This window comes from Falco punctatus, assembly GCF_963210335.1.
Source record: "Falco punctatus genome assembly, chromosome: 10".
Taxonomy (NCBI): Eukaryota; Metazoa; Chordata; class Aves; order Falconiformes; family Falconidae; genus Falco; species Falco punctatus.
In genome coordinates, this window is record NC_137590.1 from 42,306,311 (window position 1) to 42,321,910 (window position 15,600).

Here is a 15,600-nt window from a genome sequence, read left to right on the forward strand (position 1 = left end):
GCCCTCGAGGTCCCTGCCAGGACAGGGTGCTGGGAGCACCCCGCTTCCTCGTGCAAGCCGGTGGGTCCGAGCCCGCCTGCCGGTGTGACACGGGCTCCACCTGCACCTCGTGTCTCATCTGCACGGGTCTTGGACCCACACTCGGCTAATGGCACAGGCGTCCCCGTACTTGGTGTGTGCCTGTGTCCCATCTTAGCTGCTCTTGGCTCGATGAGGCGGTGGAGCCTGCAGCACAGTGATCCCCCTCAGCCCAGCCAGCTGCCTCCTGTAGCCCATGGTGCTTGTTTTCCAGCTGCTGCCGTCCGCTGCTGTGGAGCTGGAAAGTCGGAGGCCAGTGAGGACCCAGGAAAGGATGCGGTTTGTGGAGGTGGAGCCCCTCCCCTCGGGACCGGAGGAGGTAAGTGGGCATCTGTCTCACTTCCCCGCTGGGCTCCCAGCGTGGCAAGCAGTTACGTAGCCCCCGCTGCCACTGGTGGCCCTCAGTGCTGCTCACGGAGTGGCCTCGCATCCCTCCCAGCACGTTGCGCAGCGCTGCTGAAGCAACCGGCCATGTAGGGCTGACCGAGGGTCCTGCCTGTGCAGCGCCTGTGGAGGGTGTTATTCGTCTTGTTACTCATCAGGTGCTCGGTAGGAAATTTTTGCAGTAGCTTTTGCGAGAGCAGTGTGCGGGTCGGAGAGAGAGTGAAAAGTGTCAGGAGTCAGACGAGCTGGGCTGGAGTCCACCCCCAGCTCCAAGGGCTCTCATCTCCAAGTCTTGTGTTTTTCTGAAGGCAGTAAAAAGTGTTTTTAAAGGCAAGTTCTTCAGCTGAGAGAATGTCTTGCTGCCAGGAGACATCCCAAATTAATTTAGTGTATTAATACATTAATTAGTATGGGAGAAGATTTTTCCCAGGGTCTCTCCCACCGGTAAGTGGAATGGATGCAGAATGAGATTAGGGTGATCTCGCCTGTGATGAAGAGGCCCCTCCAGCCACATCTGTACTTTGCTCCAAGCCACGGCTGCTCTACTGCATCAATTTCCACGCTCGACATCTCCATCTCTCCTCCCCTGCCTCCAGGTTTTTGATGTCCTGCCACTGTACGGCGTGCTGCCGCCGGGCAAGAGCCAGCGCGTCACATTCACCTTCGTTGGCCGCACAAACATTGCTGCCCGTGTCACGGCGCTGTGCAGTGTGGAGGGAGGCCCGACCTACGAGATTGCGCTGAGTGGGGAGGCTTCGCTCATCAACTACTTCCTTGACGTGACGGAGATCGACTGCGGGCTGCAGGTACCGCACGCTTCTCTTGGCAGAGGTCCTTGTCTTGGAACTGTCGCCGGCGCGTTGCTGCCCACCTAGGTCTAGGGCGCTCTTCCCTTCCCAGCTACTCTGTTGGCTCTGTCGCTTGGAAGTACTGCCTTTGGGTGATACGTTCTGCATCAGAGTTGTTTTTTAATGGCCATCTCTACCCCCCCAATAGTTGGGATTTCCTCCTCTTCAAGGTCACGAGCGCTGCCTCCCGGGACAGGCAAGGACCCTGTGGTGATCTCCAAAGGGACATGTCCCCAGGACCCTCATCCGCCCATCCGTTCCTAAAGCCTGAGGTCCAAGGAGATGCTTTCTTTTAATGCTCTTGATTAACCAACAAAATAAACTGGGGAGGAAGTTAACTTGGGCTTCCAGTCACTGCAGCTGGAGAGAATGTCCCAGAACAATTGGCACTTCTTTTCAGTTAAAATCCCCACAGACCCTTCCAGCTGTTGGCCCTGTTTGGCTGTTGCCCTGTCTGTCTCTACTTTTGCTTCTGTTTTGCTTGCAAATACTTGTATGCAGGTGCCTCTTATTCTGAAATGCCTCGATGCCTCCTCTTTTGTTTCAGCTGGCTGTTAGGTGACACCTTAAAGAGCAGAGGGCTTGTGTCCCCTGGTTTATTTATTACTGCACCTCTACGTGCTGCCGTCAATAGTGTTCCTGCGTAGGGCTAAGGGGTACCCTGTGGCTGGGGGTCGCCCAGGTTAACCCAGGACACCGCAGTGCCTGTACCTCCCCTGCGCTCCCTGCTTCTGCGCTGTGTTCATGTGCTTTCAAGCCAGGGAAAAGGGAAGGAGACTCCCAGCAGCAGACCTGCGTCTGTAACTTCCCGCTCCTCTGTCTTCTCTCCAGCTGTTTAACAAAGTCAAGGAAGCGGAGGTCACCCTGCAGAACAGAGGGAAGGTGGGATTCACCTACGTGGTGCTCGGCTCCAGCGCAGCCGCTGCGGACAGCCCTCCGCTTGGCGTGCCCCTGGCCGTGCCCAGCATGGTGAGTAGCACAAGTGATTCACCCTGGCCAGGCTGCCCAGGAGAGGGTTATAGGGAAAAAAGGTGGTGGGGCGGGTGGAAAAAAAGAAAAGGAAGACAGAGCCACAAAACCGGCACGGAGAGCCAGGGCTGTAAGCAACTGCTGCTGGGTGGCAGAGAAGGTCGAGCAAGCGCAGTCCTACTAGAGCCCCTTCATGGCCTTTGCTGGTGGGTGGCTCTGGCATCCTGCAGCAGCCGCCGGCGGGAGGCACGAGGGCTTTGGTAGCTCTTTGGACCCCGAGTGCTGAGCTCTGTGGTTGTGCCGACACTGGAGCCAGACGGTGCAGGCTCTTGTGAGGGTCACCTTCCCCAGGTTGTGTGGTCAAGCAGGACGTACTCCCTGTCCCTGCCTGTAAGAAACCCCACCTGCCCCCTGCCAGCACTAAGCAGGACTGAAATACTGTCTTGCCTGGGCATGAAGCTGCTTTGCCAGAAATTTTAGCAGCCCTTGTATTGGTCCCTCCTCCAGCTTTGCTGCTTCGCAGCAGTTTTGTGGGGCAGCGAGGGGGTCAGGGAGGTTCGGGGCTGGAACAGCCAGGAGAGGAGTTTGCAGCATCCCGGCGCCCCAGCTTCTTAGTCCTGCGTGGCTGTCTTTGAGCTGAAGCAGCGTTCCTATCTTTGTCCCTTTTTGCAAGGGGAAGAGGAAGCCAAATGGCTTTCACATTGTTTTCATGCCCGTCTCCTACAAGGGATGACACACTGATGCCCTCTTCCCGCGGGCTTCCGAAGACGCAGCTCTGCTTGGACCCGTGCAGCCAGCTGCTGCAGCAGCAGCGTGGGTGCTGGCAGCTTGGCAGGGCTCACCTTTGTTGCAGCTGCGCTGTGCGCTGGAGTACGGGCTCAGGGGACCAAGTGGCAGGAGCTGTCCCGCTCAGCGGCTTCCCCTGCAGCGTGCAGGGGAGCGGGGAGCCGAGGGTCCAGCCCAGCGTGCAGAGGGCGAGCCCAAGGCGTCTGCGTCTGTGCCCGGTCACCCAGAGCCATGCTGCTGTCTGCTTCCATGTGCTCTCAATGTGGCTGGTGTGAGCCCAGCCTGAGGCTTGGAGAGCCTTTCTGGAAGCCCAGGGAGGAGATGTCCTTCCCAGCAACACCTTCTTCCCTAGAATTTGTCCTGGTCTGCTCCTGCATTTCCAGAGATGTATGTTTGCAGGTCGCTGTGAGTCTGGATGGGCTCACGCACCCCTGGTGTAACCACGCAGGCAGGAGATGTTTGGTTGGGATGATGAATGAGTCAGGCCCTTCAGCAGCAGCCTGGCAACCGCTGACGTGCAGTGTGAGGAGCTGCTGGCCCTGCTGAGGGCATGGGCCTTAGCTCGTCTTCCGCAGCAGCTGGTAAAAGAGCTTTTCTTTATTCAGTCTGGCCCTTGCTAGCAGAGGGTAAGCACTGTGAGCAGCAGAGCTGCGCTCCCGCTGAGCAAAGGGCGGTCTGTGCTGTGGGAATGCAGCCTTACGAGCCCTCTGAAGGACATACTGCACCCTGGTGTAGGAGGCTCGAGCTTTTAGGATACGAGAAAGCTAGAAGGCCGTGTTGTCTGACGTTTTCTTCCATAGGAGAAGCTGTTTTCTCTTCTCAGTGTGCCTATCGCCTGAGCCGTCCCCCCACCAAACGCTCTTTGGTGCATTCCCTCTCTTGTCTCCCATGCCCTGCAGGGTTACATTGGACCTGGCAAGGAGCAAGTGCTCAAAGTCTGTTACCTGCCAGGAGTGCCTGGAGTCTTCTGCAGGGCTTTGCAGATTCAAGTGGGTCACCTGGAACCAGCAAGCATCACCCTGAGAGGAGAAGGGACCCTTCCCAGGATCTGCTTGGACCTGCCCAGGAACATCAGCGGTGAGCACTGCCTCTCTGCTCCACGGGAAGGTCCCCTGGCTTTTTCCCCATGTCATATGCCCACAGGGCAGCTCACCCCCACCCCCACCGAGCCTGGAGGTTTCAGGGCTGTCAGAGCAACACTCAACCCTCGGGTTGCTTCCTGGGTCTCTAGCAGGTGAGCCCATGTGGGCTTTGCCCCAGGAACCACCCTGCAGAGCTTGCCAGCATATCTGTCGGAGGCCTGGGAAGGTGGCGGCTGGGCAGAAAAGCTTGGGGAAGCTGTAACGCGGGCTGGCAGGGATGTTGGCAGGGTTGGATTTGCCATCGCGTTGCAGGGGATGGGATGCTCCTCTGTAGGGGGGAAGGTGGGTGGTAGTGAACGTCAGGATTCAGAGAGGAGCAGCAGCATCCACTTCCCATAGATTGCTCAAGGAGTTTGTTTCTGGGAGAGGCCAGCATCAGGGGAGTGGGGCTTCCCAGCTTAAGTGGGATTGGCACGGCGTCCACGCTTCTATTTGTGGATCGCTTCTTCCTCCAGGAAATGCAAAATACGAGAAGGTCCTCAAAGAGGCCAAAGAGAAGATGGCAAAGGACAGCCAGAGAGCTGAAGCAGTTGCTCTGGGGGAGGCTGCAGCCGCGGAGCCACCCAGGGACGACGCGGACACCGCGGTGAGAAGCCCCATTTGGCATGTGCCACCCTGCCCCTGTGTCACTCGAGCCCTGGGCACCCCACAGCAGGCTTCCTGGGGCCCTGCTGGCACTTGGGACCTCCCTGCCCGCACCTGGCCACGAGCATGTGTCAGCTCAGCGCTGCGCCAGGGGCTGCCCAGCTCTGGCTGTTGTCCCTCCAGCAGATGCACCAGCTCCCCGACTGCCTCAGGGAGAGCTCCTGAAGGCCATGCTCAAGTGACTGAGTTCCCGGCACTTTGAAGGAGCTGCGGGTCGTGTCTGAGGGGTTTGTTGCTCACGACCCAGCTTACCAGCAGCAGCCTGACTGCGCCCTGGGGCTGTGCTGTCAGCGGTCATCTCCAAGAGGCATCAGCTTTCTCGTGGTTCCCTTTCCAAGAGAGCTGCTGTCCAAGCTGCTCTGGCACTGGTTGGGGGCAGGCAAATACTCGGAGCTCTGGAAGGTTCCTGGCCTGCCTGTCTGTTTGTCTGGCCAGATCAGCTTTAATGACAGTGACTGGGCAGGCGAAGGTGCTGGAGTCTGTTTCCCTTGAGATCAGGTCTTGACTAAGGGAGCAGGAGGTGTCACAGACGCTGAGCAGCGAGGCAGAGGGACTCCATCGCCCCTCTCAACAAGATCAGGGTGGGATCCTCTCTCAGAGACAAGCCTGTGCCTTGGGCAGGACCTTTGCTAACCAGCCGCTCTCTTTCCTTGCCTCAGTGGGACACGCAGCTGCAGCTGCAGGTGGAGCAGTTGCTGATAGAGGAACATGCCCTGGAGCAGCAGAAAGCTCTCAGCTCCGGCCCCCCAGAGGAAGCGGCCTTTGACCAGCATGCTCGTCGGAGGCTTCTCAAGTTAGTAGAGACTCCAGGTGCCCCGAGGGTGACACCCAGCAGTGCACCCCTGCTCCCGAGAGCTCCTGGTGTCTGCAGAGCTGGCAGTAGCTGGGCACTGCAGAAAGGGTCTGACCCTGGTAGCTTTGACGTGCTCCTTGTGAGCAGCCGAGTGTCCTCACTTCATAGTGCCACCCTGGGGTGCTCAGCTCCCCACAGATGCTGGGTTCTGCTCTTAGTGCTGAGGGGGTCCAGTGCAGACCGTCCAGCCCCTCCAGACAGCACAGACACCGTCCCTGCTGACCAGCTCTGAAAGAGGCAACTCAAAGCTGGCATCTTTGTTCCAACTAACAGGCCACGCTAAGCAAAGCCAGCAGGGAATCGCACGGGCTGAGAAACCCTAAAGCAGGGGGTGTAGATGCTGGTGGGACCGTAGGGCTTGCCTGGGTGACTTGGTCCTTCCCTCTGCTCCTTCCTGATGAGGCAGGGGCACGGTAGGCTCCAGTTCAGGAAGAAAATGCTCTGCAAAACAGACCACTTATGCGCTTTCCCGAGTGGGATTGCTCTGGAGAAGGAGCTGCCCTTGAACGCTGTCGGTGCCGATTCCTGCCTTTCCCGGGGCTGCTCTGGGGACAGACCTGGCTGCAGAGCGGGGAAGATTGCCTGTGCAGGCAAATCTCATTGCAAGGTCCTGAAGCGATTTCAGGCTTGGGCTGTACACCAGGTTAGCAGTTCCACTGAGGCCAGTGGAGGTCTGGTGGACTTAGCCACAGTGGCTCTTTGTAGCCGAGGAGCTGCGACCAGTTCAACACAATTTTGTGTTGAGGTCCCAATGGTAGCTGATAAAACCTAGGACCTGCACCCTCCATGACTTAACTGAAGTGTTACTACCAGGTGGTCAGGCCTTGGCTTTCACAGGCTTGAGCTGGGTTTTTACAGCAGCAAATACCCACTTTATTTGTGTCTTCTGTCCACCTGGAGATGTAGCCGGGCTGTGGTTTAAGGAATGTCTCTCTTCCTTTCAGAGTTCAGCTGCCTGAGTACATCCTGGACTTTGGCTGTGTCATTCCTGGTACCGTCCGCACGCACCTTGTGAAGATCACCAACCCCGGGCGGTTGCCTGTGTCCTTCCTCGCTGATAGACGTGCCTTGTGTGGCACAGGTAACCAGTGCTGGAGGGACTTCCCGTGGGCTTGACAGATGAGCTTAAGTCACTGGGTGTGTGGGGGCGTGTTGCGTGCCTGTTTGTACAGCTTTTTTCTTCCTGACTGCCCCCTGCTCGGTGCTTTAGAGCCTGAATTCTCCTGGACAGCAGTGCCCAGAGACCTGGTCTGCCTGGGACTGCCCTGACACCTCATTTCAGGGACTAGGTGGGCTGATCACCTTGGTCACCTCTCATCATCTTCTGCTCTTGGCTACCATGAGTGACAGCCGAGGTTTTGTGCTCTCTGTGGGCTCGTGTTGCAAACGGACGGGACCCTTTGTGGTTTGGAAGTGCTTTGTTTAGACTTCATGATGTCATAGCCCTTCAGTTGAGCCTTTATTGAGAAAAGAGCCTGTGAGATCCTCTGGTGTATCAAAACAGGCTTCCACGACAGGCCCTGAGGCAAGGCTGTGTCCCATCAAACGGTGACTTGCTGTGTCTGAGGGGTGGTCAGGTGTCTTCTCTAAGTTGTTGTCCAGGGAACACCGCAGCATGGGGGAATCTTCGTTGGAAATTCTCCTTCGGGGAGGTCTGTGCATCCTTCCCTGAGATGCCCAAGGAAGGAATTGCTGAAGCTCAGCCTGATGGGTTTCATTTTTACCATGTGGACCTTGGATTCTGGCTGCGAAAACGCTTTCTCCTTGGGCGGTGACAAGGGAGAAAGAGCAGCAGGCTTCTCCGGGGATACAAGGGGGTCTTTCGCAGAGCTGCCAGCCAGGACGCCCGCGTGGCCTTAACGTGCTTGTGACACACAAGCGACATGAGATGTATCTCAGCTGCTTTATTTTCATCTGTTCAAGGTTTCAGTGTGGATCTGGACCATGTGAAGTGCCTGCCCTGCTGCAAGACTAAGACCTTCAGAGTGCGCTTTGACCCACAAAGCGCCAACCTGCCACTGGGAGAGGTGGACGTGCTCCTGCCCATCAAGGTACCACCTTTTGGGGCAGGCAGCAGGCTGGACACAGCAGCAGATGTCACCTGGTCTCTCAGCTGGATGTTCTGTCCTTCACTAGGTAGCAGGTGGCCCCACGTTCCATGTCCGCCTCCGTGCCGACGTGACTGTGCCGTCCCTCTGCCTCTCCAGGGACAGGCTGGAGTTCTCCGCTGTCCAGTGTGGGCAGTGCCGGGAAGAAACTGTCCAGCTCCACAATCAGCTCCAGGTCCCCTGTCAATGGTTCGTCACCGTGCACGAGCCTGTTAAGGTAAAGCACAGACAAGGTGTGACACGTAACTTCTTGGTTGGGTTTTCTTTGCCTCTCTTGCCCTTTCTGCCCCCGTGGCTGCCTGGGCGCTTGGGCTACAGCTTGGCTGAGGAAGCTTCTGAGGGTACGGGGCAAGGCTGCTTCGCCTGGACCTGTTCGTTAGCTGATGCTTCACTTCTCTGCCATCTTCACCCATTCCTCCTCCTCTGAGGACAGTGCCTCCCCATCTGCCTGCCCTGCCTACACATCTTTGCTCCCGTTTATGGTGCCACCAGGTTATGGTGGCCACGTCTGGTTTGGACGTGGGTGCTCTTCGCACCGTGGCAGTATCTCAGAGCACGGCAGGAACCAAGAGTCTGTCCCCACAAAGGCCACCTCACACGCCTGGTTTCTGTGCCCAGGTGGACAAATGCTTGTCAGCGAGCATGCGTCGGAAGCTGCTGCAGGAGTTGGAAGCCAAGCCCCGTGTCTTTGAGGCACTGCCCTCGGCCGGAACCCTCGCTCCCGGACAGCGATGCAACATGCGAGTCAGGTTTTCACCCGTGGAAGAGGTGAGATTGGCAGGTGTCACCCCGCGGAGGTCTGGCAGGGCAGTGTGGAAATGAGAGCCCAGCGCAGGGGATGAGGTCTGGCCTCCGCATGGAGCTTTCTGCCAGCCCCGTACCCGCTGTGCCCCAGTTTCCCCTGTAGCGCGCACTTCTGAGAAGCGCTTTGGAATCCCCACGGGGAGTTGCACAGGGAGCATCCAGGCTCGGCGGTGTGGCTCCCTCTCGGCACATGGAGGAGATCCACCTGTCTCCCCTCACCTTCCACCTCGTGTGGGCATATCTGCAGGCTGCAACGCCCCGGCGCAGAGCAGCTGGCATGCTCGCGGGGGACAACCCTGGAAGGGCCAACCTGGGCTAATCCTGCTGCCGGTACCAGCAGACAAAACAGCCGCCAGACACCTTCCTGGGCACGGCGGGACTGTCACCTGTAGCGGTACACTGCCAGCAGTCCCTGTGGCTCTGGCCCAACCTGCCTGCGTGTTCCCACGCGGTCTGGGAGTCAGCTTAAGTGATGGAGCATTCCCAAAGGCAGTTTGCATGTGGCCACAGTGACTTGGAAGCTGGCAGTGTGTGACAGCATGGACACAAGTGCTTCCATGCCTGGGAACAGTCCCAGGGACGGTATAATTGCTAGTAGGGATGCCACCAGCTTGTGTTGGGCTTTGGCCAGAGCCAAACGCTGAGCAGAGAAGATGACCCTTATTTCTAGCCAGCGAGAGCTCATCTGCCTCTTGCGTGGCTGGTGTTTGCCTGATGCAGCAGTGCCACAGCTGTGTCTGGGCAGCGTAACCCCGAGGACCTTTCTCATGAGCGCTGCGCTCCCTCGTGACTGGGTGAAAACGTGTGACAGACTGTTTCAGATCTGACACCAAACAGCCAGTTACACCTCACCCAGGATCCATCCCAGTTACCTGGAGCCAGCATGCAGGTGCTGCAGCCTCTGCTATAATTAAATACCTGTTTTCCATTCACCTTAGAGGTACCGATGACACCGCTGACCTTGGGGCAAGGGTTGAATTCCAGGCCCTTGTCACCTGGGACTTAGCGCAGGACCTTTCTGTGCTTCTCTCTTTTCAGAAGTCCTACAGAAGGAGGCTGAAGATTAACATTTGCCAGAGCAGCCAGCACCTCCAGCTGCAGGTCTCGGGACAAGGTCTGGAGCCGCAGCTGGAGTTCAGCCCCCCAGTGCTTGAGCTGGGACCGGTGCTGCCATACAGCCATGGGGCGGAGGGGACAGTGGTGGTGAAGAACCCGTGCGAGTTTCCCATCGAGTTTTACTCGCTGGAGTTTGACCAGCAGTACCTTGAGGAGGAGCAGGTGAGCGGGAAGGTCTGGTCCCCGTGTGCGTGCTGCCGTAGCTTCACAGTGCTGTGGTGGCATTCCCGGGCTTGCGCCAGGGAGATGGAGGCAGTCCCCAGGGCACAGCCTGGTGGCACTTGAGGGGCAGCCAGCCCTGCTGCCAGGCCGAGGGGGGTGCTTGGGTAGTCCGTGCTGGGAGGAAGGCATGGGGGAGAAGACTGGTTGGCTGGGCAGTGTGTTCGTGTGGTCAAGAAACCCCTCCTGTATGTGGTTTCTCGTCCCTCCGCGCACAGGTCCTGCGCATGCTGAACGACTACGACAGCCGCAACACCTTGTTGCTGCCTCTGCGTGGCCCGGGTGAGAAGCTGCCCCCAGAGGTGCTGGAGTACTCTCAGGACCAGAAGGGGCTGCAGGATGATCAAGCAAAGCCCAAGACTGGGGACCCAGCGGACCAGGACAAGGGTGAGGGTTTGGCATGGTCTGTCCTGAGTGTGGACACAGCAGGGAGTCCAGGCTGCGTGCCCCGAGTTCTCCATGACCTCATTCTCCACGGAAAGCCCGTGCTTTTAGCAGCCGCCTGTTCCCCAGCTTGGTGGAGGAATTGCTAGGTGAAAACCTGTGGCTTGTAAGACGCATCCTCTCGCAGCTCTGAGTGCAGCTAAAGCAAGCTCATATCTTACTGCCACACACTGGGGAAATCATCAGGGTGTCCCCTTGTGTCCCTCAGCCACAAAGAGCAGGCTCAGATGAGTTCTTCAGCCTGTAGGACCAAGTCTAATATAACGAGCTGGTTTAGATTTGTTCCTTCGCGGCAACACAAGCACAAGCTCAGAATACCCCTGGGCAGGCTCCTCGGTGCCTTGGGAGTCTCCCTCCTTAGGAGAGTTTTGCTTTTGCTTGTGGCCCTGCAAAGTGGGAATGGCCAAGAGCAGGTTGCCATTCCTTCCCCACGTCCTTCCTCCTCGGCCAGCTCTGAAGGTGCCTGGCACCTGTCAGATGGGGGCAGAAAGCACTCCGCTGGGGTTGTTGGCAGCACCTCGCCCCGTAGCTCGGTCGTTCCCCCCTCCCTTTTCGATGAAAGCCAGTCCAACAGGGTGAATTCAGAATCCGAATGTGAGGAAGAGGAGGAGGAAGGTGTTAAGGAAAGACGCGGGACGGGTGGTAACCCGAAGCTCTTCACCTATTTTGTCCGTTGTGGCAAAAGGGCCCCAGCGGTGGACTTCAGTGCCACCTCCATTGCTTCACTGCAGCCTGGTGCCATCTCCCTCGGGACTGTTCCCAATGCCCAGTTGCACCTGTCACCCCCCTTAGGCACCAGGACCCGGGACCAAACTCCCATGAGGACCGTGGGGAGGGTTCATGGAAGATGTGGCCCAGGCCTCCTGGGTGTTGCCAGATGCTCTTTCCTCCTCCTGCCACCCCACTTACTGTGCTCTGAACAGGCCCCTTCGCCAGCAGCTGGATCTGCGCGAGCCTCGAGGACGGGCACGATGAGATCTGGGCTGTGACATTGCTTGCAGCAGTCTCCTCTCCCAGGGTCTGAGGGGATGGGGAGGGCGATCAGGGTCCCAGGGAGGCAGGAGGCTGACTTTTCTACCTGGTTCTACACAGCAGAGCACCAGCAGAGCACCAGCAGCAGCAAGGAGGCTGCAGGAGAGCTGGCCGACAGCCCTGTCCGTAGGGCCATCGCCCGCCACCTGGGCATCGATATCTCTGCCGAACGGCGCACAGGCGGAAGCCGCAGAGGGATCGTCATCATCGTCCATGGGGCACCTCGGACAGGTGCGTGAGCTGTTGGCTGCAAGGAGAGCGGGAAGCAGGAGAGACTTATCCTGGTGGGCCGTGGTGCTTGGTCGGCCAGTTGAAGCGAAGCGAGGCAAGCCACAGCTCTGCTGGTCCGTGAAACGGTCCCAGGCCTCTGCCTAGCTGGTGCCAGTGCTGTGGCTCATCTTGTGTCCCTATAGCTAGGCTCTTGTCCCCCCAGATGGGGTGGCCATGTCCCTCTTGCTGCATGGGACCACATTGCCTGGTGCCCGTGTTTCCTCATGGGAGCAGCCCCTAGCCCATGCTGACCCCCAGACTGCGCCCAGCTGGCACCCACCAGCACAGGGTAGCGAACGGTGGTGGTGGGCCAGGGCTCGAAACAATGTCCTGGCCCAGGGCTGAGGTCACACCACAAGGGACAAAGTCCTGGGCTGAACCGGAGGTGGAGGCGATCCACCTGGCTCTGGAGTTCAGCGCTTCTGACCGTGCTGAAGCTGCCTCCCTCGTGGTGTCCCCTAAAGGGACATGTGCTTTCTGAACGTCCTTGAAACCTGCAAAGCCTCTGGGGGGGCTTTCCAGAGCCTGTCGCTGAGAATGCTTCACCTGCAAATGTCACCAAGCCGCCTTCCTCTCTCTCTCAAGGAAAGACAGCGGCAGCGGTCGCCCTGTCCAAATATTACGGCGCTGCCTGCTTGTCCATCGACGCCGTGGTGACAGAAGCCATCTCTGACGGGAGCAGCGCGGCAGGGCTCCGTGCCCGGGAGCTGTGCATCAGGGCTGCCGCTGAGCAGAGCCACAAGGAGACAGAGGATGAGGGTAAGGAGGAACACTGGGCGCAGAGCGGCGCTTTGGAAACCCACCATGGCCACCTGCTTCTGCTTGCTCCAGAGGAGTTTGGCAGCCCTTGGGTCTCTTGGGGAGCATGGGTGCCAGCGTGTAGAAATGCAGAGCCATTTCATAACACAGCTCGGGTGAATAAGAAGCTCTGTTTTGAGGGGTCAGACAAAGGCATTTTTACTGCCTCTGGGCTTCTTGACACACGTTCCTTTTTCTGGGAGTGGTGAAGCACACCCATACCTTTCTCAGAGCTTTATAAACACATTTTCTCCGAGCTGAATCCAGCTTGCTCCCTGTGGCCATCAGGCAGAACTGCTGCCCGCTTGAACAAGGAATAACCCTCCGAAGTGGCTCATTAAGCTCTAGGTGACTGACTGTGAGTGTGGCTTCACAGACATGAGAGGAAGGGAAGAATAACCTCTTGGAGGAGTTTTGGATGAGACGCACTGCAGATGAGCTCTTTTTCTCTGGAAATGTATTTTTTTTTCCCCCTATACTGACACTGTCAGGTTGCGGAGCTGGCACGTGCTGTGCTGTGCTCCATGTGAGACTGGAGACTTTGGGGAAACTTTCTTGGGCAGTTGTTGCCCTGAGCTCTGCAGGGTGAGGCCAGACGCTGGCCTTGGCAGGGGACGTTTTACATTGCTCAGCTTTGAACCTGGGTGGTTGGGAGCTGGTGGAAGGGAAAAGGCTCTGGGTGCCAGGTGGGGTTATCCCAGGCAGAGGGTTTAGCTTCCATGGAGATGGGTGATGCTGCTGGGGCAGGGCTGCCCGTTACAGTCTCCACGGGAGAAGGCAGGATGGGTGCAAGGTAGGAAAATGATGGTGCTGGGGGACGAATCTTTGGCTTGATCCATAGGGGAGCTGCTGTGCAAAGTGTCACCTGTGTGCATGTTTATTAAGGAGGGACACGGGGCTGTGCACGACAAACTCTCTGGCCTTTCCGTCCTCTCTCAGCTTTATCGTGCTAGTAAGGGAAGCAGGGCAGGAGCTGCTTCTGGAGAGCAGCGCTGCTAGTGCCCAGCAGGCTGGGGGACAAGTGTTGTGTCCCTGCCAGGGGTGGAAGGTGCCTGCTTGCTCCCCGCAGCACCCATCACCAGCCCCGCTGAGCCATCTGTCCCCTCTGCAGGTCACAATGCAGATGTCTCTCTCAGCGTGCAGTGCCGCGCCAAGGCCGGGCACAGCTCAGCGCTGCGCCAGTCCAGCTCTGAGGAGGACGGCAGCCTGCAGTCCCCGAGTTCCCAAAGGCCGGTGAGCACTGCAGCAAGCAAGAGGAAGCCGCATGGCCGTGCATCCCAATCCCGGGAACAGCATCGAAGGGATTCGACAAGCTGCCAGGTGAAGCGTGATCTGCGCTGGGTAATGCCTGGGTCCTTTCTGTTGCATCTGAGAAGCGAAGGGGCTGCTTAGAGTGGGGGCTGGTGTGTGGGTGTGTGGTGCAGAGCGCCAGCTGGGCATGCTTGGGGTGGGAACAAACCCCTGTGCTCTGGCAGAAATCTCGACTGGGCCTCAACAGTTTGTTGGCAAAGCGCAGTCCTGGCTAATGTGGCCGCAGGCAGTGGGCAAAGCTGCGGGATGCTGTGCCGGGGGCTTGCAAGCCACGGGATGTGTCCTCCAGGGTTGTCCCCTGGAGCTGCTGGCCTGCAGGGTTGGTTCGAGCCTCCCGCTAGTGGGAAACCCTGGCTGCAAGCCCAGCAGTTGGAACTGTTCAGGGGTTACCCAAGTGGTTTGGTTTACTTGTGGCGTTCAACATTGCAGGGCTCCTCCATTTCTCATCTCCACCCTCCCCTTCCCTGCGTCCCTGCGCAGCGATGGCTGAGCATCGGTGGCAGCACAGAGGGAGGGCTGGGCTGTCTGAGCTGCGTGCTGCCCGAGGACTTGCTGGTGGCCATCCTCTCCGAAAGGCTCCAGGTACGTGGGGTGGGGTGGGGGCAGATGCTGCGTTCCTGCTCCGGAGAGACAGGCAGCGAGGCAGTTTGGAGAGGAGGTCTGTATCTGCTCTCGGAGGAGCCCCGAGCTGCACGCAGGGATCCTTGGGGGAAGCTGCAGATGCCCCAAGGTGGCAGAACGTGGGGAAAGATCAGAGCTTGTCTGGGCCGATGCGCTGGACACAACGATGGCTGGTGTCCTTTGACATCTGCTGACAGTGGACATTTACTGACTGGCTGAGAGCCCCGTGTGTGCCACAGCTGGCTAGAAAAGCTGTTCCTTTTCAACTTTATTCGCAGCTGAGTGACTGCTACCAGGGCGTGGTGTTTGATGGCCTGGAAACCCTCTTTGCGCACAACATGGCATCTGCTCTCCTCTGCCTGCTCAAAGCTGTTGGAAATCGGCCTCACATCTATGTCGTGAACCTGTTCCAGGATTATGTGTCCTTTAAAGCCAGGGAGACAGCTGCAAAAGAGCAGGAAGGTGAGACTTTTCATCTCCGCACCTCTCAAATCTTCCCTGTCAAGCACTCAGCCTTATCTGTGTGTATCTGGGTTACCAGCAGGGCTTGTAAGAAGTGCTCTTATTAATCCTTCCACCTTCTGCCTGGGTGTAGCCAGCGCTCAGCTCACAGTTGCTTAAAATGCAGCAGAGCAGAGCTGAGGCTGTGAAGACTTCCCTTGGTCTCTACTGTGAAAGCCTGGGCACAAGTGCCAGCTGTTGTGGCTCAGAACCGAAGCAGCAGCAGCAGCTGCCCGCCACGCTGGTGCGCAGGAGCCAGGCAAGGCGCGGGAACTCACCGTGAACTGTTGATAGTTCAGGGGCTGATCTGAATTTTGGAGCAGGGCTGTGAGCTCCCCAGCACCTCCTGGCAGGATGATCGGCTGGCTCGGGACACAGCTGTGAATCCTGGCAGCTCACCCCCAACAGCAAGCTCTGCTAATGGTTTCTCCTCTGGCCTTGGCTGAAGGACGGGAGCAGGAAGAAGCTGCCCGCAGGGAGAGAGAACGTCTCTGGGAGATGGACGAGGATGAGTATGATGCCCTCACTGCGGAGCAGAAAATTCAGCTTCATAACCAGATACGCCAAGTCCAGCGCGAGAGGAGGCAGAGGTCTGTGCGCCTGTAACTCCCCAGGAGGGTGCCCCTGCAGGGTTTTCCTGCTCCGGAGACCTCGGTTGAGCTCAGAGGGGT

General features: G+C 58.2%; 1 protein-coding gene across 1 annotated transcript in view; it reads left to right on the plus strand.

Annotated features, from left to right (window-relative positions):
- Window positions 1-15,600, plus strand: part of LOC308071030 (hydrocephalus-inducing protein homolog) — a gene marked incomplete at its 5' end in the record, with an annotated part of 98,903 nt that overhangs the window by 62,862 nt on the left and 20,441 nt on the right. Inside the window, 16 exons of the mRNA XM_080405893.1 lie at window positions 293-397; window positions 1,059-1,268; window positions 2,142-2,444; window positions 6,612-6,786; window positions 7,629-7,756; window positions 7,842-8,030; window positions 8,432-8,581; window positions 9,656-9,895; window positions 10,171-10,469; window positions 10,959-11,223; window positions 11,398-11,659; window positions 12,284-12,457; window positions 13,608-13,816; window positions 14,237-14,389; window positions 14,707-14,890; window positions 15,378-15,519. Coding sequence (XP_080262019.1) covers window positions 293-397; window positions 1,059-1,268; window positions 2,142-2,444; window positions 6,612-6,786; window positions 7,629-7,756; window positions 7,842-8,030; window positions 8,432-8,581; window positions 9,656-9,895; window positions 10,171-10,469; window positions 10,959-11,223; window positions 11,398-11,659; window positions 12,284-12,457; window positions 13,608-13,816; window positions 14,237-14,389; window positions 14,707-14,890; window positions 15,378-15,519 — 3,188 coding nt within the window. The remainder of the gene's footprint in view (window positions 1-292; window positions 398-1,058; window positions 1,269-2,141; window positions 2,445-6,611; window positions 6,787-7,628; window positions 7,757-7,841; window positions 8,031-8,431; window positions 8,582-9,655; window positions 9,896-10,170; window positions 10,470-10,958; window positions 11,224-11,397; window positions 11,660-12,283; window positions 12,458-13,607; window positions 13,817-14,236; window positions 14,390-14,706; window positions 14,891-15,377; window positions 15,520-15,600) is intronic.